Source organism: Neomonachus schauinslandi, chromosome 8 (genome assembly GCF_002201575.2).
Source record: "Neomonachus schauinslandi chromosome 8, ASM220157v2, whole genome shotgun sequence".
Lineage (NCBI taxonomy): Eukaryota > Metazoa > Chordata > Mammalia > Carnivora > Phocidae > Neomonachus > Neomonachus schauinslandi.
Genome location: NC_058410.1, coordinates 116,198,053 through 116,220,062, shown reverse-complemented (window position 1 = coordinate 116,220,062; position 22,010 = coordinate 116,198,053). Strand labels below are relative to the sequence as shown.

The following is a 22,010-nucleotide window of genomic DNA, read 5'->3' as shown; positions in this document are numbered from 1 at the left end:
TAACAACGTCCCCAGAAAATATACTCTAAACAAATCAGAAAAAACCTTCCAGAAAGTGGTCGCTTTTCTGATGAGAGAGTTGTTGCTCTTCTTTTCTTCGATCTCCTGTTGAGTTTGTAGGTGTTCAGAATGGTTTGATCCCTATCCAGCTGAATTCCTGAGACCAGACGAAATCCAGGTCTCCTACTCCGCCGCCATCTTGCTCCGCCCCCTCTATATCACTCATTTATACCAGACACATGTATTGAGGACTTATTTTGTATAAGGAACTATGCTAGGCCTTGTGGATAAAAGGAGCTTGTAGCTCCTAAAAGGTTTACAAATTATCTACTGGCCTAAAGAGGGCCTCTAGGGTGTTGGCAATGTTCTATTCCCTGACCCAGGTACTAGTTACATGGGTGTTCTCTTGATAATCATTGGCTGTACATTAATGTTTTGTGTATTTTTACATATGTCTGCTAGTTCACAGTAAAAGGGTTTAAAAAGAGAGGTAAAGAAGGATATTGGTAATTTGAGGCAAAAACAAGAAACCAATTCTCAAGCAGAAATAATGAGTTTTAATAATGGTTGGAATAAAGAATATTTAAATGAAACAACTACTGGGACTTCTGCAACTGAAGAATTAATAAACAAGAGGTGCTTTTTAAAAAAGCACCCCTAAGGGGTGCCTGGGTGGCTCAGTCAGTTAAGTGTCTGCTTTCGGCTCAGGTCATGATCCCAGGGTCCCAGGATCGAGCCCTGCTTTGGGCTCCCTGCTCAGAGGAGAGCCTGCTTCTCCCTCTCCTTCTGCCTGCTGTTCTGCCTACCTGTGCTCTCTATCTCTCTGTCAAATAAATAAATAAAAATATTTTTTAAAAAAATAATAAATTAAAAAAAGAGAAACACATCTAAGAGAGATGTGGAAAATAAAAAAGATCAAATAATTTTTAAAAGTTATTGTTATCTTAAAAAGCAGAGGCTAAATTTTTTTTAAAGTAAGAAAAACGTGGGACGCCTGGGTGGCTCAGTCAGTTAAGCGTCTGCCTTCAGCTCAGGTCATGATCCCAGGGTCCTGGGATTGAGACCTGCATTGGGCTCCCTGCTCAGCAGAGAGCCTGCTTCTCCCCCTGCTTGTGCATGCTCTCTCTCTCTCACACACAAATAAATAAATAAAATCTTTTTTTAAAAAGTAAGAAAAAAGTGTTTAAAACAAAAAAACCCTAAAAATGTAGTTAATATTAACATAAAGAAGATGCTAGGTAGTGATAATAGGGAGAAATGAAAAATACTGCAAAGTGCTTGTCTCTTTTGTGAGGCAGGAAGAAAAAGGGATTTATCAGTGTTTTAATCAATGTAATTAAGGGCATTAAGATAAGCCATTTTATGAGTATAATTAGAAACTACAACTTTTATAGTAACAGAATTTGGCCTAGCCTTTAGGAATGAGAGATGAGAAAAATGAACAAGAATAAAGTATATTAAATAAACATTTTAATAATATGATAGTAAATTTTTAATATAATAGGAATTGCAATAAATTGAATGAGCTAAACAACCAATTAAAAAGAAGAGAAGGTGGGGCGCCTGGGTGGCTCAGTCGTTAAGCGTCTGCCTTCGGCTCAGGTCATGATCCCAGGGTCCTGGGATCGAGCCCCGCATCGGGCTCCCTGCTCAGCGGGAAGCCTGCTTCTCCCTCTCCCACTCCCCCTGCTTGTGTTCCCTCTCTCGCTGTCTCTCTCTGTGTCAAATAAATAAATAAAATCTTTAAAAAAAATAAAAAGAAGAGAAGGGGCGCCTGGGTGGCTCAGTTGGTTAAGCGACTGCCTTCGGCTCAGGTCATGATCCTGGAGTCCCGGGATCGAGTCCCGCATCGGGCTCCCTGCTCGGCAGGGAGTCTGCTTCTCCCTCTGACCCTCCCCCTCTCATGCTCTCTCATTCTCGCTCTCAAATAAATAAATAAAATCTTTAAAAAATAAAAAATAAAATAAAAAAATAAAAAGAAGAGAAGCTCAGATTGTGTCTTCAACACAGTCTAACAAAGTCACACAGAATAAATGAATATCAAAAGGTCAAAAACCAAATAATGGAAAAAGGCACTTCAGGCAGGTAAACAAAGATAACTGACATAACAAATCTCACATCTGCCAAAAGAGAATTAAAGGCAAGTGAAAAAACTAGAGCAAGAAACTATAATGAACATGAACATATATTCTTCTGAAAATAAAACCTCAAAATACAAGAGCAACACATGACATAAATAAGTGGAGAAAGACTCTAAAAATTGAAAATCTTCAAATTAAACTGCAGATTTTAACATATCCTCAAAAACTAAGAGCAGAAGCAAAAAGAAAATAAACAAAGATATAGAAGATCTTAATAATACAAGTAAAAGGCTCAGATAACTACATAGAGATTTCCGCAGCCAACAACATGCACATTGTTTTCAAGCATACATGGCACATTTCTGAAAACAACATTTATTAAGCCACAAAGAAAGCCTCAGTGTGTTCACATTAATATCACATATGTTCTTTGGCCATAATGCAATTGAATTCTAAATTGATGAAAAAAAATAAACAAATGAACTCCATATACCTCAAATATACAATTAAATAACCATAGGAATGAAACTATAAATGACAGAACACTTAGTAGTCAGTGAAAACCTGTATATCAAAAGTAGTGCCTAGAAAGAAACATCTAGCTTTTAAACAAATATATTAGGAAAGGAAGCCTGAAAGCGAATGTGCTAATCATTTCCATTAAGAGAATGGGAAAGCAGAAAAACAGCAAAAGAAAAAAAAATGTAAATAATAAAGACAAGGACAGAATTCAGTGAACTAGAGAACAAAAAATAGGGAAGATAAACAAAATCAAAGTTTGATTCAATGGAAAGTTTAAAAAGGCTGACAGACCCATCTGGCAAAACTGTTAAGGAAAATGTAGGTGATTCAGAATGAAAAGGAAAAAGGACTATATACACAGACATTTTTAAATGAAAAAAAGTTTGTTATGATCAACTCTATTCCAATAAATCTGAAAATTTAGATTAGATGGATACATTTCTAGAAAGATAAAAAGGTCAAAACTACAGGAAGTAATAGAAACCTGAAATAGAGTCATGAGCATCGAAGACACCAGCTTGGAAAGCAAAGAACACCTTCCAACAGCCCCTGTCCTAACATGGCAGCTAGGACATTTCAAAAACAAATCTTTCCTCTCTTATACATGTCATTCTAGAACACAGAAAGGAACAAAAGCTTTCTGAATCATCTTATAAGGCTGGTGCATCTTTATCTTCAGAGCCAGCTAAGGATAGTACAGGAGAAGAAAATTATGGATTAATGTCAGCCATGTCACTGAATCCAACAATATATTACAAGCATGATTCATTTTGATCAAATAAGATTTGTACTAGGATAGTGTAAGTGCATGACTATTAGTTTATTTTATTGTAATGTAAGTGCCTGACATTAGTTTTTGATTGCCAATGCATCCATCTCAAAGATATCCATCGAAAAGACACATATTGCCTGATATACAACTAGATAAAGAATAAAGAGCCCGGCTGCCCTCCCCCACCATGAAATTCCCCTTTTAGAAAGCCCTGGTGACCTAGATAACAATAACAGACTGCTTGAGTGACCCTGCTTTTCCCTTCCTGCACTTTAATTCCAGTTCTTACATTTTAAATTCACCAAAGAGAGTGGCCCTGTGAAATCTGAGGCACCCCTTCCTCAACCCCAATAATGGCAGATCGCCAGGTCTCTCCCACCCCCCATAACCTCACTGTGTGGCTTTGGGCAGGCCATGTACCCTCCAGGACTTGTGAGTAATAAGCTAATAAATCTTGTTTTTTTCAAAGTTTCCTGATGGTTGTTGCTGAGGAGTGTCTTGCAGTCACAAGAACCACAAGGGCCTGTCTGGGAAATGTCTACCACAAGTGGTAGTGACCCAGGTGAGTGCCCCCAGGCATTCCTAGCTGAATGGCATCACCATGGATAGGCTGAGACCACACAAAACACCTAAGAATGCAGTGAAGTCACAAAGTCAGAAAATCAATAATATGATCAAAAAAAAAATCAGTAGACCAAGAACATTCATATTAATTTCAACAGAATTCAACTCAATAAGTGCATAAACAATTTGATCAATTTTATCACATGTAAAGGTTATTAACCAAAAATCTACAGCAAATATATTTATGGAGAAATTAAATGCATTCCCTTTGAGATTTTGCAAAAGGTAGGATGTCCTTTATAATTACAAATGTTTAACACAGTATTGGAGGTTCATGGACATCACTATGACAACAGAAGAAAATCAAGGTTATGAAGATTGTCAGGGAGAGATAAAATGACTGCAGATGATATATATAATCTACACATTGGCTAAGACTGAGCCTCTGGAGCCCCAAGGCCTGAGTTCAAATCCAGACTCTGGACCTTTCAAGCTGTGTGACCTTGGACAGGCTCCTTCACCCCTCTTCATGTCTGCTTCCCCCTCTGTATGATGGGAAATAATGGTACCAACCTCCAGACATAAGTAAGTGAATACATATGAAGCATACAGAATAGTGCCTGGTAAGTAGTAAGCAACTCAACTGATGTTCTTTATCATGGTATTGTTTTCCTCTAGTCAGTGATTCTGCAATACAAAGTGCTCAAAGAACCCCTGTTGAAGTGTTTCTCCTTCCCATCCACCACCCATACCGGGCTGCCTCCTTTTTTGCACCATGTCCCTGGTACCAGCTCTCAGATGACTCACGGGAGCCCCTGCACCCGGGGATGCTGTCGGGCCGCCCGGTCTTCAGGACAATGATGCCAGTGATGATGCCCACCACACCTGCCACCAGGCCCAGGACACAGACCACAGTCTCCTTCGTCTCACGCACCCGGATTGGCTCCTGGGCCTCTGGGGCACAAAGGAAAGACAGAGTTAGAAGGCACAGAGAGCAGGAGCTGGCCTCAGGTGTAGGAGTATGAAGAGTTAGGAAGCGTGAGATCACCGGTGAAGTTTGGATAAAGTGACTATAAGACACGCGAGATTAAGGAAAGCAGGTGCTGCAGAGAGATGGATCCTGGAAATAAAGATGGTGTCAGGACAGTGCTGGCAAAGGGTCGGGGCTCCATACCCCAGTGCTGAAGGAGCGGCTGGTCCAGGCCCCAGTGCTCCACCTTGCAGTCATAGACGTCTTCAGCCGTGGGAAGGAAGGTTAGGTAGTGGAACTTGTGGAATCTGAATTCTGTGCTGGGCAGGAAGATGGTCTCAGCTATACCTTCGGTGACCATCTGCCCATTGTGCAGCCATGTGACATTGAGCACAGATGGGAAGAACTTGTCCACATGACAGATGAGGGTATTGGGCTGTCCCAGCTCCACAGGCTCCTTGGGAAACACAGTCACCTCAGATGGCTCTGAGAAGGGACAGGACCTGGTAAGTCTGCTACCTTTGGCTGAACTCAAAGGTCTCCACCATCCTAACCCCTATATTCTCCAGGTTAGGGGCCATCTCTCTCATGCTGACACTTTGCCCCCATCCCCACCCATGGCTTCTAGATCAAAGTCATGGCTCGTCATGCTCCTGACTGGCCTCCCCCAGCCCAACCTTGTTCTTGAATAGAAGAAAATGACTCCTTTGATGACGTAAGCACCAAGCTTTGTGGACTGAATATTGCTCACTCATGAGGAGACGTTCATTCATGAGTGGACATCTGAGTCTCCCATTCTCTATGCAGCAGAGGGGCTCTCCCATCTCTACAGTTGGGTGGTAGAAAAATAAGCAAGAGCAAGCAGTACCATTTGTGGCCCTGGTGTGGTTCGACCATTGGATCAGGGTAGTCAGGTTCTTCTTTGACCTGACAATGTCAGCAATACCCCTCCAAGCATCATAGTCAAAGGCATGAATAAACTCTGGCAGATGCCAGACAGTCTCCTTCTTATCCAGGTCCACATAGAACTGCTCATCCTCATCAGACTCAAACATGTACTCCCCAGAGGGTCTGTGTGTCTGGACAAACTCGGCATACATTGACATGTGGCCCACTGCATGAAGAAGAAGGGAGATTGGAGAACAGGTGATTATGTAGGAAAGTAAACAGAACACAGGAAGCAAACAGTAATAACATGAATGAATAACACAGAAAATGAGAAATGCAAAATGAAAGAAAAGAAATGGGAAGAAACTATGAAAGAAATGACTTAGAATTCAGGTTGTTTCCCTTGTTCCTAAAAACTTAAGCATCCATCACTCCAGCACAATAACAATCACACTGAACACAATAATAAGGTAATATTTATGGAGAACTTACTATGTGTTCAATTTATTCTTTGCATCTTCACACCCCCACGTAAAGCATTCTTTTGCATATTAGGGACATGCCCACAGAGGTTAAGTAACTGGCCCAGGGTAGCACGGCTCCTGGTAGAAGCAAGATTGAATCATCTCCCCACCCACATACATAATATCTCAGAATCCTTGTAGGACCAGACATATAAAATTAGTGATAAAGCCACAGAGTGAGGTGGGGGGAGGGGAGAATGGAATAAAAATCTTTCAGAGTGGAAAATCTTTTAAATTTTGAAGGAAATGAAAAGATGATTCTTGGTGCCATTTATAGACTTTTAGTTACTTTTTTAGCTTTAGAATAAAAATGGTAGATTATGTAATTTTGTCCACAACACCTTCATTTAAGGTAAATCAAATTTTAAAGTGTTATCATTCACACAACATTCACAAATTTTCTTGTGGACTTTATGCTCTTAAAGGTAATTTCCCCTGGAAATAAAGGTTGTTGGATTTGAAACACTTATGGGATAGCATCTTAGTTTTACCTGATGTGTAAGAAGCAGCAAAAGTTTAAACAGTGGTGTCCCAATGAAGTACTAGATATTGTTTATGTAAGAATGAGCTTTAAAAAAAAAAACATCCTGGGGTGCCTGGGTGGCTCAGTCGTTAAGCGGCTCCCTTCGGCTTAGGTCATGATCCCAGGGTCCTGGGATCGAGCCTCGCATCGGGCTCCCTGCTCCGCGGGAAGCCTGCTTCTCCCTTTCCCACTCCCCCTGCTTGTGTTCCCTCTCTCGCTGTATGTCTCTCTGTCAAATAAATAAATAAAATCTTTTTTAAAAATTAAATTAAATTTAATTTTTAAAAAATCCTTTCAGAAATTTCTAACTACTTTGTAACTGCATGACTTAACCTGGTGATAAAAGCAGTTATTAAAATGCAATATATGTTAAGGAAAAAAAAAAAAGAAGAAGAAGAAGGTAGCGGGAGGGGAAGAATGAAGCGGGGGAAATCGGAGGGGTAGACGAACCATGAGAGACGATGGACTCTGAAAAACAAACAGGGTTCTAGAGGGGAGGGGGGTGGGAGGATGGGTTAGCCTGGTGGTGGGTATTGAGGAGGGCACATTCTGCATGGAGCACTGGGTGTTATGCACAAACAACGAATCATGGAACACTTCATCTAAAACTAATGATGTAATGTATGGGGATTAACATAAGAATAAAAAAAAAAGCAGTTATTAAAAGTCTACCCTTTCCAAAAGAAAGAAGGAGAGAAAGAAAGAAAGAGAGAGAGAGAGAAAGAAAGATTGACAACAGAAAAAAGCTATTAGTATTACAGTAAAACAATAAAAATGAGAGTTTGGGGCCGAGAAAAGGAAAGGAACTAAGAGGAAGTGATACTCTGGGGCCCGCTGGTCCAACTCCCGAATCAAAGATCTGCCCTGCAGCTCCAACGCGTGGAGAACTAATCCTCTCCTTGGACGCTTCTAGTGACAGGATTCATTGTCTCACATGAATGCTTGGGGAAAATCACTCACCTACAGAAAAGAAGATGAAAGAAAAAGAAAAAAAAAAACCAACAGTACAGACCTGGCTACATGGGCATCGTTTGTTCACCTTAGGATATCTCATTTTTATTGTTTTTGCAAATTCTTAAAACTAAAGGCCTATGCATTGTGAAGCAAATTACACTCTTACGGATGTTCATTTTCATTCAGTCAAAAAAGCCTTTATTGGGCGCCTGGGTGGCTCAGTTGGTTAAGCGACTGCCTTCGGCTCAGGTCATGATCCTGGAGTCCCGGGATCGAGTCCCGCATCTGGCTCCCTGCTCGGTAGGGAGTCTGCTTCTCCCTCTGACCCTCCCCCCTCTCATGCTCTCACTCTCTCACTAAATCTTTAAAAAAAAAAAAAAAAGCCTTTATTGTGAACCTTCATTCTGCAGGCACTTAAGGATATAACTCAGAAGACATGGTCCTTATCCTCAAGCTACTTGAAATCGAGAAAGACAAAGAAAAGACAATTAGTATATAAGTGGTTTCATCACTGCTGTGTTATCACAAGGTGTACTCAGATGCTATTTGGGAGCAAAAGGAGAGCATTAAAATGAGATTGAAGTAAGGCTTCCTAGAAATGGTCTCTATGTGAGGTAGCGAAGCAGAAATAGAGGGAAGTGGTGTCTCTAGCAGGAGACATAGGAGCAGAGAGGCATGGGACTTCTTGGAGGACTCAAGAGTCCTTGGATACGACTGAAGCTCAAAGGGTGTGGAGGGGCTACACTGGGACCTGCCTTGTGTGCTAATTGCATGTGTTTGAATTTGATCCACAGCCCCAGGGAAATCACTGAAGGATCTTAATCAAGAGGATAAGATTTATACTTGAAGGTGGCATTTGTAGGGAAGATAGATTGGAAGCGGCTCATTTGCAAGCAAGACCAGTAGGACTCTTCAGCAAGCAAGTGGCAAGTGATGAGGGTGTAGATGGGGCAGTAACGCAGGGTAAGGAGAAGGGAGGATGGGTTTGAATGGCAGTGAAGAGATGAGAAGCCACAGGAATCATTAAGTGCCATGGCGGAAGTAGGGATATGAAGGAGTCCAGAATACCCACGCAATGTGGAGAATTGTGGTGTCAGTGACAGGAAAAGTAATGAAGGACAAGGAAGTGAGAGAAGATAAAATGTTCTTTTGAGGACATAATGAGTTTGAATTTCTGGGGGACAAAGTGGAGTTGACTTGAGGGCAGTTGAAACAATGGATGGATCTCAGGCTAGACTGGGCTAGTGATGTACGCTAGGAGTCCACATGGTACCTGAAGTTATAAGCGTGGATTGGGTCACCCAAGAACTGTACAAAGTCATCATAGCAGGGTCAGAGTGTGTGGTCCTGCATCCTGACAAACACGGACGTTTAAGAAAGGATGCTGGGGGCACCTGATTGGCTCAGTCAGAACAGGTGACTCTTGATCTCCAGGTTGTGAGTTCGAGCCCCATGCTGGGTGTAGAGATCACTTAAATAAATTTTTTGAGAAAGATGAGGAAAAGGAGAGGACTAACGAGTAGGAAGAAAACAAGGAGTATGTGTGCTCCTCAAAGACAAAGAACAAGAGAAAAATTCCAGGAAGGAGGAAGTGGTCATGTTGCAAATATTACTAGTGACACAGGTAAGATATACAGAGAAGTGACCACTGGTCTTGGTTGTAAGGAGGCCACTAGTGGCCACACTGAAAGCATCAGCAGAGATGTGAGGAAACAAAAGGGAGAACGCAGTGGGCTGAGGACTGAATGAAGCAGAAGAAAGTAAAAAACTAGAATCTCAGACTCCAATTTCAAGAAGTTTGCCTCTGAAATTTAAGAGCGACAGAGAGAGACGCTCTCCAGAGGATGCAGAGCCATGGCGCAGTGATATGGGGTTCAGGAGACATCTCTTCAGGTCTGTCTTTTCATTTCTAGAATGAGAGTAATAAACACCCTCCTGAAAAGACTGCTGTGAAAATGAAATGAGATTTGGCACTTGGTCAGTGTTTGATAAACAGTGCTTTTTCCTGTTGTCAGAAAGACAAAAAGCAAAAGACCTCACATGAGAGAAAAAGAAGAAAGAAGAGAAATGGGAGAGAAAACAGCACCCATGGGCTACAAATCTTATAATCCCCACCCCCTGTGGCCCACCCGAGCACTCACCCCTGACGGCCCCAGTTCCATGGGGGCTCAGCAGGGCAGCCAGGGCGATGGCTCCCAGGATCATGACTTGGGTCCGGCTCCTTATGTCTTCCAGGTGCATCTGCAGTGGCCGCCGTGAGGCAGAAAGTGAGGAGAGAATGAGGCAGAGCAGGGCAGGGAGGAGCTCTGAGTCCAGGACTTATTTCCCTATCTGGTGGAAGGAGAAGGGGTGGAGGCGAAATAGCTCAATGGGGCTCAGCCAGCCAGCAAATGTCAGAAGGGGTATCTCTGGTTGGGAAAGAAACTAATAGAACCACTGGGAGAGGAGGTGGGAGAGCTGTCAGGACCAAGGTGGCCCAGAAAGTCCCAATCTATGTGGGATCTGAGAATAAGAGGAAGAAAACCACAATAGAGACATCATAACCATCTTCCTCCTCTCCTGGCTGGTTCAGTCAGGTGGAGTGTGCAACTCTTAATCTCAGAGTCATGAGTTCAGGCCCCATGTTGGGTGTGGAGCCTACTTAAAATAAAAAGATCAAATCAAATAATCTTCCTCTTAATGAGATTTTTTTGAAATATGTCATTGAAGTTGATTTTGTGTTTTCTATGGGTAGTGACCTTTGTGAATGGATAACTTTTCAAAATTGCATGTCGATTCCTTTTTTTTTTAAGTTCAATTAGCCCACACATAGTACATCTTTAGTTTTTGATGAAGTGTTCAGTGATTCATTAGTTGCGTGTAACACCCAGTGCTCATCACAACACGTGCCCTCCTTAATGCCCATCACCCGGTTACCCCATCCCCCCACCCCACTCCCTTCTGCAACCCTGAGTTTGTTTCCCAGAGTCCAGAGTCTCTCACGGTTTGTCTCCCTCTGATTTCTTCCCATTCATGTTCTCTCCCTTCCCATATGGTCCTCTGTGCTATTGCTTATACTCCACATATGAGTGAAACCGTATGATAATTGTCTTTCTCTGCATCGATTCCTCTTTTTAAGATTTATTTATTTCTTTATTTGAGAGAGAGAGCATGTGCACTTGAGTGGAGGGAGGGGCAGAGGGAGAGAAACTCAAGCAGACTCCCCTCTGAGCACCTGAGAGCCTGACTTGGGGCTCAATCTCACGACCTGAGCCAAAATCAAGAGTCAGACCCTTAACCACCTGAGCCACCCAGGGGCCCCTTCATGTTGATTCTTAGTATCCTATAGTAATTCATTTGTTATCAAATGATATTATATTTACCATTTTATACCTTTGATAATTTTACAGGAATTCTTTGATGTTCCCAGGCAGATAAATAGAAGGCAAAAAATGCCTAATTGTTTCATTTCTAATTATTGTTCTTTTATTTCTTCTTATACAGAATTTGGTGATATAAGGCATCTTTATTTACATCTCACTGTTTGTTGTTGTTGTTGTTTTTTAAGTAGGCTCCATGCCCAACATGGGGTTCGAACTCAGGACTCTGAGATCAAGAGTCACATGCCCTATGGACTGAGCCAGCCAGGCGCCTCTAAACCTTACCATTAAGGACAATTTCCCTAATCATTTCACATTAAGTCTAATGGTAGATCTTTAGCTGATATGCTGTTTTATTACAGAGGGGTTTGGAACTACACCAAAGGGATGGGGGGAACTGCAGAAATTCCTCTGTGTGTGTTTATTGTTAAAATTATAGAATTTATATTATTGGATTAAATAATACGTTGTATTGGATAAAGTGTCCTGCATTATAATAATTAACATTTCTTGATTCCTTACTATGTGCAAGGCTTTGTTTTAAGAGATTCACAAATTCTGAGTATCATCCCAATTAGATTTCCCAAAACCAATGACATAATAATCTCCATTCTACATGAAAGGAAATAAGTCACAGTGGGTTAAAAAAAAAGTCTGGAAGTAGTAGAAAAGGGCTTTCTAAACCTGTGCCTGACCACTTCTCTATAATGCATCTTTGTACCTAAGAGAAAACTTAAATATTTTTATACGCTTTTATTCAATTCATCAACATTTTATATAAGTACTTAATATATTTGCTGTAAATTGTATTTGTTTTGTTATTGTCTTCCTTAGGTTGTGTGTTCTGGGGGAGTATATTTACCTCATTTCAGGAACTATCTGTATTGTTTGTTGGGACTATCTGGTGTTTAAAAGTTACCAAAAATATATACATATGTTGAATTGCAAAAAAAAAGGATGGTCACTGATAACTTCATTGATCTACTCAAAACTCTCAGATCTGTAAGTTTCTAAAGCATTTTACACGGGCGCTCCCATTTCACCCTCAGGAATTACTGATATGCAGGTGCTACCGTCCCCATTTCAAAAATGAAGAAATGGTGGCCCAGAAAGGACAAGTAATTTGTGTAAAGTTGTACACCTACTTCCATGCCTTATCTGGTATTGAAACCCAGAGACCCTTAGTCCATTCTAAGAGCTACAGAACCGCTGACAGGAAAAGATATACACCGCGTATTTTGCATGACCGCTTGTACAGCTCCCAGGGCTAATTCTGAGTTCTGGGATGGACAGTCTAATCTCCCCCAAGTCATTAACACACTGTTTAGGACTTGCTCTGTCCCAGAACATGTCTGTGCAAGGGGGATGGCATTCACCATGGAGAAGGAATGACATTCCCTGGGATCTGTTCCTAGGGAGGAAAGTATATAAAACAATCAAGACTTATGACTCACCCAGTTGCTCAAAATGAGGATCCCTTTCCTTATACTGTCTTCAGTGAATCTTACACCTTAAAGAATCATGTGTTTTACACCAAACTTCTGTCTGATGAGTGACAATTCCTGTTTATTGGTTCATTTTTCAGAATCTGGTCACACCCGGGGATAAGGAAGGCTGCCCAAGCTCATCTTCTCTGATATTTTAGGAGTGGGGCCCATTGAGTGAGAGCTGCTCTGACTGCAAGTCTCTCAGCCCCCATCCTTTCCCAGGCTCCAGGATGGTGGTCCCGAGGATCACTGGGGTCCCAGGGATGGCTGCTCTCATGATGTCCTTGGTGATGCTAAGCTCCCCTTTGGTTCAGAGCAGAGACACCCCAGGTAAGTGCAGAGCTGCTCCTCTTGGAGGATCCAGCTCAGGGGAATGACCTTAGGGGGCTTTCCATGTGGGCTCACTCCCTGAGAAAGGCTTTAGGGCTCTGACATCGTGCAGGGGCTGCTATTCTCAGCAGAGTGAGATCAGGGTGTGCATGTGATGGGGACGATGGTACCTGGTGGTCTGGAGTGATTTTGGAGGGGCAAAGTTCTCACAAAAGGGTCATCAAAATGACATTTCAACATCCATCAAAGATCAGAAAGGGGAAATTATGGTTAGTCTGCATTGTCCAAGATCTGAAGATCACTCTGTAGAATCAGTGCTCCAGGTAGGGGCCCCTTCCACAGAATCAGGCAGGAACCCTCATTCCATGACCAGTGATGGCCAGAGCAGCAGAGGAGGGTGATGACAAGCTGTGGTTAAGGCCGACAGGATACCAGTTGCAGCTGACTGTCCCTCACATTAGGAATTGGATCAGGGCACATCAGGACAGGACCAGGGAAGAAGTGAAAAACAGGAAATGGTCTCTTCTAGTTCCAGTTCACCACCAAGAAACCATTAGTGATAGAATGGTGAATTTGTTTATGTTAAAATTTCCCAGCCTCTTCATCCCCATCCATAAGGCCAGCCCCACTTCCTCCTGAGGATCAGGTACTCTCAGGTCCCTTCCTTAATTTCCAGGGATAATAGCATCTGAAACTCCCAAATTCATCTGCTCAAACTCCATCCCAATGTACCCATTTCTCAGATAAGGGGAAGGGAAATTTTCAGACATTTCTGCCTCAGAAGGGCAGAGAGTTAGACAGGGCAGCTCAGCTGTGTGCTCATGCCTACCATGAGAGAAGAAATGAAGAAGCAACAGTCCTAGACAGCCAGAGGAACTGTGGAAGTAGCTGGTGAGATGGGACAGTGTCCCACAGGAGGTGACAGGAGAAGCAATGCTGTTCTGGGGTCCAGGGGTAGTTGTGCTGATACGAGTACATTGGAAATCAGAGCTGGGGTCTCCTTTGGGGTGAATAGAGAGCAGTGTGGTGGGTGGTGGGAGGGGTGGGGTGAGATGAAGCCAGTGGTTTCAGATTTAAAAGGAATGAACAGAGTCTCATTGTCTTGTGAGAGAGACTACTGTAGGGAGCAAGCAGGTGGACCAGGAGCTCTCTGCGCAGTTTTGATGCTGAGGAACTCATTACTGAGTGAAATGTGAGTCCTGAAAACTTGGACCCAATGGGTTGGGCACATTCCTCCAGTTTCTTATGCCTCCAATTCCTAGGATTTCAACAGAGCAAAAATAAAAAGAGACAAAAGGGGAGATGCTGAAGTTGTTGAGAAAATACTAGAGACTATTGGGTCATGAAGAAAACTGTGGAGAAAGGAAGTATCCAACTCATGGATGAAACAGAACTGTAGCTCCAACAGCCACTTGAAACATCCTTTGTTCATGACATTTACCATTCTGGCATTTAAGCCCTGGGACTCTATCTTATCACACACCTGGGAGGCAGAGGACACCTGGGGATTTAATCTTTTGTTTACTCCACTTCTTCTATCTCCCTTTCCCAAGTGAAAGAAGAGGTGGAAAGAAAGAAATTATCAGTATTAAGTTAATAAAAGCTCCTTTTCAAGCATTAATGTTGTGCCTCAAAGGGCAGCTCCATTTGAGCCATTCTGAACAAACTAGGGCTCTGTCCTTTGTGTTTCTCTTTGTCTCCACATAATCTAAGCCATCATAGCTTGAGAAGGGGAAGGGCTCTAACCTCCAGTGACCAGGGCCAGACACTATGCTCTAGGTTTTATTTATATCATTTTATTTAATTTTAACAGTAGTCCTTCAAGGTAAATAATAATGATAATAACATCCTTTTTTACAGGTGAAAAAGTTGAGACTCTTAACAAGTTGCTTTACTTGCCCAAAGCCACACAGCTGGTCTGCAAACATCCTTATTGCTCTGTCCACATTACCTTCCTTATATCCTATGGTAATTACATATTCTTAATATGTCCTAGTCTAGAAAGATGATGTATTTTACACCTGAAGTTTTCAAGCTCTACTCTAGAAAATTCAGATGTTTTCAAGAGTTTTAGAAAGTCTGTAATATTTTTCAAGTGCACATAGGAAAGAGTTTTGAGAGACCTTTGTGTGACATTTGTCTGCTTTGAAAATAAGATTTCACTTTGAAAAAAAAGTCAATTGGGCGCCTGGGTGGCTCAGTCGTTAAGCGTCTGCCTTCGGCTCAGGTCATGATCCCGGAGTCCCGGGATCGAGTCCCACATCGGGCTCCCTGCTCTCCCTCTCCCACTCCCCCTGCTTGTGTTCCTGCTCTCGCTCGCTCTCTCTGTCAAATAAATAAAATGTTTAAAAAAATAATAAATTAAAAAAGAAAAAAAAGTCAATTACTTTACTTTTTTTTTTAAGTTTTTAATCCCAGTAGTTAACATGCAGTGTTATATTATTTTGGGTGTACAATATAGTGACTCCACAGTTCTATACATTACTCAGTGCTCATCAAGATAAATGTACTCTTAATCCTCTTCACCTATTTCACCCATGCCCCCACCCACCTGCCCTCTGGTAACCACGAGTTTGTTCTCTATAGATAAGAGTCTGTTTATTGGTTTGTCTCTTTTTATCCTTTGTTCATTTGTTTTATTTCTTAAATTCCACATATGAGTGAAATCATATGGTATTTGTCTTTGTCTGACTGACTTATTTTTCTTAGCGTTATACTCTCTAGCTCCATCTATGTTATTGCAAATGGCAATAATTCATTCTTTTTTATTACTGAATAACATTCCATCGTATATAAACCACATCTTCTTTATCCATTCATCTATTGAAGGACATTTGGGCTGCTTCCATAGTTTGGCTATTATAAATAATGCTGCATTAAACACAGGGGTGCATATATCCTTTTGAATTTGTGTTTTCATATTTTTTGGGTAAATAGCCAGTAGTGATTACTAGATCATAGGATATTTCTATTTTTAACTTTTTGAGGAGCCTCCATAGTGTTTTCCACAGTGGCTGCACCAGTTTGCATTCCCACCAACAATCATAGCTACATTTTTCTAGATGTCTCCTGAGGCAAGGGAAATTAAAGCAAAAATAAACTATTGGAACTACATCAAAAATTTTTTAAAAGTCAACTACTTTAAAAGAGGAAAAAATTGAAACCACTATTCAGAACTAACAGAACTGTGTCCTGATTGAAAAACAGGTGGAGAAACCTCTTAGCGGAACAGGAAATGGAGTTCGATGTGGGGGAGGAGAGCAGGCAGGGCTGGTAGAAGACAGCACAGACTCCAAACTGGATGGGGCCAGGGGCTCCGAGGCTGAGGGACAGAGCACAGAGCAAGAAGACAGGCTTGTGAGATCAGAGAGAAATGAAGTGCTGCTGCAGCACAGCCCTTGCAAGCTACAAGTTGTATAGGGCTCCCTGAGGTTTGTGTGGTGGCTCCCTCCCTGCCTGAGCAACCAGTTGAGCAACTTCAAGTTGGGGCACGTGGAGCCCTGAGAAAGGACAAGGACTCTGACAAGACCACCCAGATCAACTCTTGTCATCTCTGCAGTAACAGAGATGATGGTCAGATCCCCTCACACCCTCCTTCTACTGTTAGGATGGTCTGTTAAGGCCCCTTGACAGCCACTCAGAAAGGCTCCTGAGCAGGGGAAGGAGCTTCACCTGGAGCTTGGGCTCCCTGAGCTCAACCCTGAAATGACAGGGTGAGCCTTGTGTTGACATATTCTTCAAACATCCTTTATTTCTGCCACTGTGCAGCATTGCCCTCATTTCTGTGGTCTAGGAAGTCGTGTGATAAATTCATTCTGGATTTTCCATTTATGATAAACTTTAAGTCACACAGAGAAGCTGCAATTTAAAGACTCCTTCAACAGACAACTGTGGACCCCCAATTAGATTCCAGGCAGCCAGTAATTTATAATCAATTCTTTGTTGGTTAACATTACCCTGACAACAAAACCAGACAAAGACAACCCTAGAAAAGAAAATTGCAGGCCAATACCCATAATGAATATATATTCAAGATTCTCAAAAGAATACAAGCAAACCAAATTCAACAGTGTATTAAAGGAATTATACACCATGACTAAGTGGGATTTAACCCTGGGATGCAAGGATATTTGGACATAAGCAAATCAATCAATGTGATACACCACATTAACAAAATGAAAGGGAAAAACAATACTTGATTGCCTCAACAGACACAGAAAGGGCACTTGAGAAAGTTCGACATCCATTCATGATTAAACTCTCAACAAAAGTATAGAGGGACCTTAAACTCAACACAATAAAGGTCATATATGAAAAGCCACAGCCTATCTTACCAATGGGGAAAAACTGAGAGCTTTCCAAGATCTGGTTCAAGCCAAGGATGCCCACTCTTGCCTCTTCTTTTCAACATAATTATGGAAGTCCTACCCAGAGCAATTAGACAAGAAAAAGACATAAAATGTATCCAAATCAGACAAGAAGAAGTAGAATTATCCCTGTTTGTGGATGACATGCTTGTACAGACAGAAAACCCTTAAGACTCAAAAACAACAACAACAAAAAACTTTTAGAACTTATCAGCAAAAAAATAAAATAAGAACATATCAACAAATCCAGTAAAGTTGCAGGATGTGAAATCAAAATACAAACATCAATCACCCTTCTATACACAGACAATGAACTATCCAAATAGAAGTTAAGAAAACAATCACAGTCACAATAGCAACAAAAATATAAAATACTTAAGAATAAACTTAACCAAAGACTTGTACTCTGGAAATTATAAAACATTGTTAAAGAAATCAAAGAAGACACAGATAAATGAAAAGACATCCACGTTCATGGACTAGAAGAATGTTCATACCACCCAAAGTTACAGATTCCATGCCATCCCTTACAAACCCCAATGGTATTCTTTACAGAAATTGAACAAGACAACTCTAAAATTCATATGGAATCACAAAAGACCCTGAATGATCAAAACAGTCTTGAGCAAGAAGAACAAAGGATCACATTTCCCAATTTCAAAATATATTACGATGCTACAGTGATCAAAACAGTATGATACTGGCATAAATACAGACATACAGAGAACCATGGAATATAATAGAAGGCCCAGAAATAAATCCACATATCTACAGTCAATTTATAGTCAACAAGAGTATGCCAAGAACATAAAGATTGTCTTCAATAAATGATATCGAGAAAACTGGATATCCATATGCAGAATAATAAAATAAGACCCTTATCTCATACTGTATATAAAAATCAACTCAAAATTGATTAAAGACTTAAATGTAGAATCTGAAATTATAAAACTCCTAGAAGAAAACATAGAGGAAAACTTTCTTGACATTGGTCTCAGCAATGATTTTTTTGGTTATGACATAAAAAACACAGGCAACAAGCAAAACCTAACGAATTAAAAGGTTTTTGCACAGCAAAGGAAACAATTAACAATTAGTGAAATTAGTGAAATTATTAGAAACAATTAGTGAAAAGGCAACCTATGGAATGGGAGAAGATATTTGCAAACCATGTGTCTGATAAGAAGTTAATTTTCAAAACACAGGAGCTCATGTAACTCAATAGAAAAAACAAACAAAAAACCTGATTAAAAAAACAGCAAAGACATATCAGATAAGGGCTAGTATCCAAAATCTATAAAGAACTTATCAAACTCAACACCCAAAGAACAAATAATCCAATCAAGAAATGGGCAGAAGACATGAACAGACATTTTCCAAAGAAGACATCCAAATGGCCAATAGACACATGAAAAAGTGCTCAATATCGCTCGGCATCAGGGAAATCCAAATCAAAACCTCAATTAGATACCACCTCACACCAGTCAGAATGGCTAAAATTAACAAGTCAGGAAACGACAGATGTTGGCGGGGATGCAGAGAAAGGGGAACCCTCCTACACTGTTGGTGGGAATGCAAGCTGGTGCAGCCACTCTGGAAAACAGTATGGAGGCTCCTCAAAAAGTTGAAAATAGAGCTACCATACGACTGCACTACTGGGTATTTATCCCAAAGATACAAATGTAGGGATCCGAAGGGTTACGTGCACCCTGATGTTTATAGCAGCAATGTCCACAAGAGCCAAACTATGGAAAGAGTCAAGATGTCCATCGACAGATGAATGGATAAAGAAGATGTGGTATATATATACAATGGAATATTATGCAGCCATCAAAAGGAATGAGATCTTGCCATTTGCAACGACGTGGATGGAACTGGAGGGTGTTATGCTGAGCGAAATAAGTCAATCAGAGAAAGACATGTATCATATGACCTCATTGATATGAGGAATTCTTAATCTCAGGAAACAAGCTGAGGGTTGCTGGAGTGGTGGGGGGTGGGAGGGATGGGGTGGCTGGGTGATAGACACTGGGGAGGGTATGTGCTATGGTGAGCGCTGTGAATTGTGCAAGACTGTTGAATCTCAGATCTGTACCTCTGAAACAAATAATGCAATATATGTCAAGAAAAAAAAAAAAGAAGATAGCAGGAGGGGAAGAATGAAGGGGGGGAAATTGGAGGGGGAGACGAATCATAAGAGATGATGGACTCTGAAAAACAAACTGAGGTTCTAGAGAGGAGGGGTTGGGAGGATGGGTTAGCCTGGTGGTGGGTATTAAAAAGGGCACGTTTGGGGGGGCGGAGCAAGATGGCGGAGGAGTAGGAGACCTGGATTTTGTCTCCTCTCAGGAATTCAGCTGGATAGGGATCAAACCATTCTGAACACCTACAAACCCAACAGGAGATCGAAGAAAAGAAGAGCAACAACTCTCTCATCAGAAAAGCGACAACTTTCTGGAAGGTAGGACGTGCGGACAAGTGAATCCCAGGCGATATTCGGGAAGATAGACGGCGGGGGAGGGGCCTCCGTCGGCCGCTTCTGGCAAGTGATAGAACCACGGAGCACAAAATCGGAACTTTTAAAAGTCTGCTCCGGGGCGCCTGGGTGGCTCAGTTGGTTAAGCGACTGACTTCGGCTCAGGTCATGATCCTGGAGTCCCGGGATCGAGTCCCGCATCGGGCTCCCTGCTCGGCAGGGAGTCTGCTTCTCCCTCTGACCCTCCCCCCTCTCATGTGCTTGCTCTCTCTCATTCTCTCTCAAATAAATAAATAAAAATCTTTAAAAAAATAAAAAAATAAAAGTCTGCTCCGCTGAGGGACGTCACCCTGGTGGCTAAGCGGGGGGTGGAACCCTCCGGGACAGTGTGGTCTCAGGACCCTCAGGGTCACAGAAAGACCGGGGGTGCCTGAGTGTGGCAGAGCTCCCAGGTAACGGAGCAGGGAAGCCGGCTGCAGAGACGGAGCCCAGGCGCGGGCTCTCAGCTCAGGGTTGTCATAAACTGTGATCCGCGGCACAGTCGAGCCACTGCTCCTCCAGCAGGGACCCAACAAGCGGCAGACCCGGGGAAACTCACCTTCCTCCCCTGGGAGGAGCCACACGGGAGTGCACCGCAGGGATCTGCTGGGTTTGGAGACTCCACCCGGGGTCGGGTGCCAGAGATAGAAACGCGCGGTCACAGGCCGGGTGAGCACGGAGTGCAGCCGGAGACGGGGGAGAGGGGAGTGACTGATGGCTTTTCTCTGGGGGCTCACTGAGGAGCGGGGCCCCGAGTTCTCGGCTCCTCCGGGGCAGAGATTGGGAGGCCGCCATTTTCACTCTCCGCCTCCAAAGCTGTACGGAAAGCTCGCAGGGAACAAAAGCCCCGGAGAGCAAACCCCAGCAGATTACTTAGCTGGGAGGGGGCAAGGGCGGGGCAATTCTGCCTCCGGAAAGACATTTGGAAACCACGGCAACAGGCCCCTTCCCAGAAGATCAGCGAGAACAGCCAGCCAAGACCAAGTTTACCGATCAATGAGAATGGCAGAACTCCAGCGCTAGGGGACTACTGCACATAGAATTCATGGCTTTTTACGATGATTCTTTAGTCTTTCAAAGTTAATTTTTTTTAACTGTCTTTTTTTCTTTTTCGAGTTTTTCCTTTTCCCTTTTTTAACCAACATCTTATCAATCCCTTTTTTTTTTTTTTAAGATTTTATTTATTTATTTGAGAGAGAGAGAATGAGAGAGAGCACATGAGAGGGGGGAGGGTCAGAGGGAGAAGCAGCCTCCCTGCCGAGCAGGGAGCCCGATGCGGGACTCGATCCAGGGACTCCAGGATCATGACCTGAGCCGAAGGCAGTCGCTTAACCAACTGAGCCACCCAGGCGCCCTCAATCCCTTTTTTTAAAAAAACATTTTTATTTTTCATTTTTAGAGTCATATTCTATCCCTTCATAGTAGTTACCTGTATTTTTGGCATATATATATAAGTTGTTCTCTCTTTAAAATTTTGAGATAGTTTCTTCTAACAGATTAAAATATACCCTAAATCTCTAGTATATGGTTTTTTCTACTCCCCTGCCTGATCACATTCTCTCCCTTTTTTTTTCTTTTTTCTTTTTTTAAATCCTCTTCTTTCTTTTTTCAAACAACTTCTTATCAATTCCTTTTATAAAATTTTTTATAATTTCCATCTTTACAGTCATATTCCATCCCTTCATCATATCAACCCTTATTTGTACATATATAAGTTTTTCTTTCTTTAAAATTTTGGGAGGCACTTTCTTCTAAAAGACCAAAATACAACCCAAATCTAGTGTGTGGCACTGATCTATATACCAGCCTGATCATATTTGATCACATTGTGGGTTTTTTTGTTGTTGTTGTTCTGTTTTGTTTGTTTTTGTTTGTTTTTATCTTTATCTTTTTCTTTTTTTTCTTTTTCTTTTTTCTCTCTTTCCGTTTCTTTTTCCACTGCTTCAGGTCTTTTCTGATTTGTTTAGAGTATATTTTCTGGGGACATTGTTACTCCGCTAGCATTTTGTTCTCCCATTAATCTATTCTCCTCTGCACAAAATGACAAGATGGAAAAAATCACCTCAACAAAAAGAACAAGAGGTAGTACCGACTGCCAGGGACATTCAGAGTTCAGAATCATCACTTTAAAGATACTAGCTGGGCTTGAAAAAA

The 22,010-nt window shown here is 41.9% G+C and overlaps 2 protein-coding genes across 2 annotated transcripts in view; one reads left to right on the top strand and one right to left on the bottom strand.

Annotated features, from left to right (window-relative positions):
• The window catches only part of LOC110575636 (HLA class II histocompatibility antigen, DP alpha 1 chain), an 18,543-nt gene extending 8,504 nt beyond the window's left edge, over nt 1–10,039 (bottom strand). The window contains exons 1-4 of the mRNA XM_044917228.1: nt 9,940–10,039; nt 5,778–6,023; nt 5,114–5,395; nt 4,747–4,893 (exon numbers count right to left, since the gene is read on the bottom strand). Coding sequence (XP_044773163.1) covers nt 4,747–4,893; nt 5,114–5,395; nt 5,778–6,023; nt 9,940–10,039 — 775 coding nt within the window. The remainder of the gene's footprint in view (nt 1–4,746; nt 4,894–5,113; nt 5,396–5,777; nt 6,024–9,939) is intronic.
• A 2,868-nt stretch (nt 10,040–12,907) lies between these two features.
• Nucleotides 12,908–22,010, top strand: part of LOC110575638 (HLA class II histocompatibility antigen, DP beta 1 chain) — a 19,698-nt gene continuing 10,595 nt past the window's right edge. The window contains 2 exon segments of the mRNA XM_044917227.1: nt 12,908–12,974; nt 14,835–14,942. Of these exon segments, the coding sequence (XP_044773162.1) occupies nt 12,908–12,974; nt 14,835–14,942 (175 nt within the window).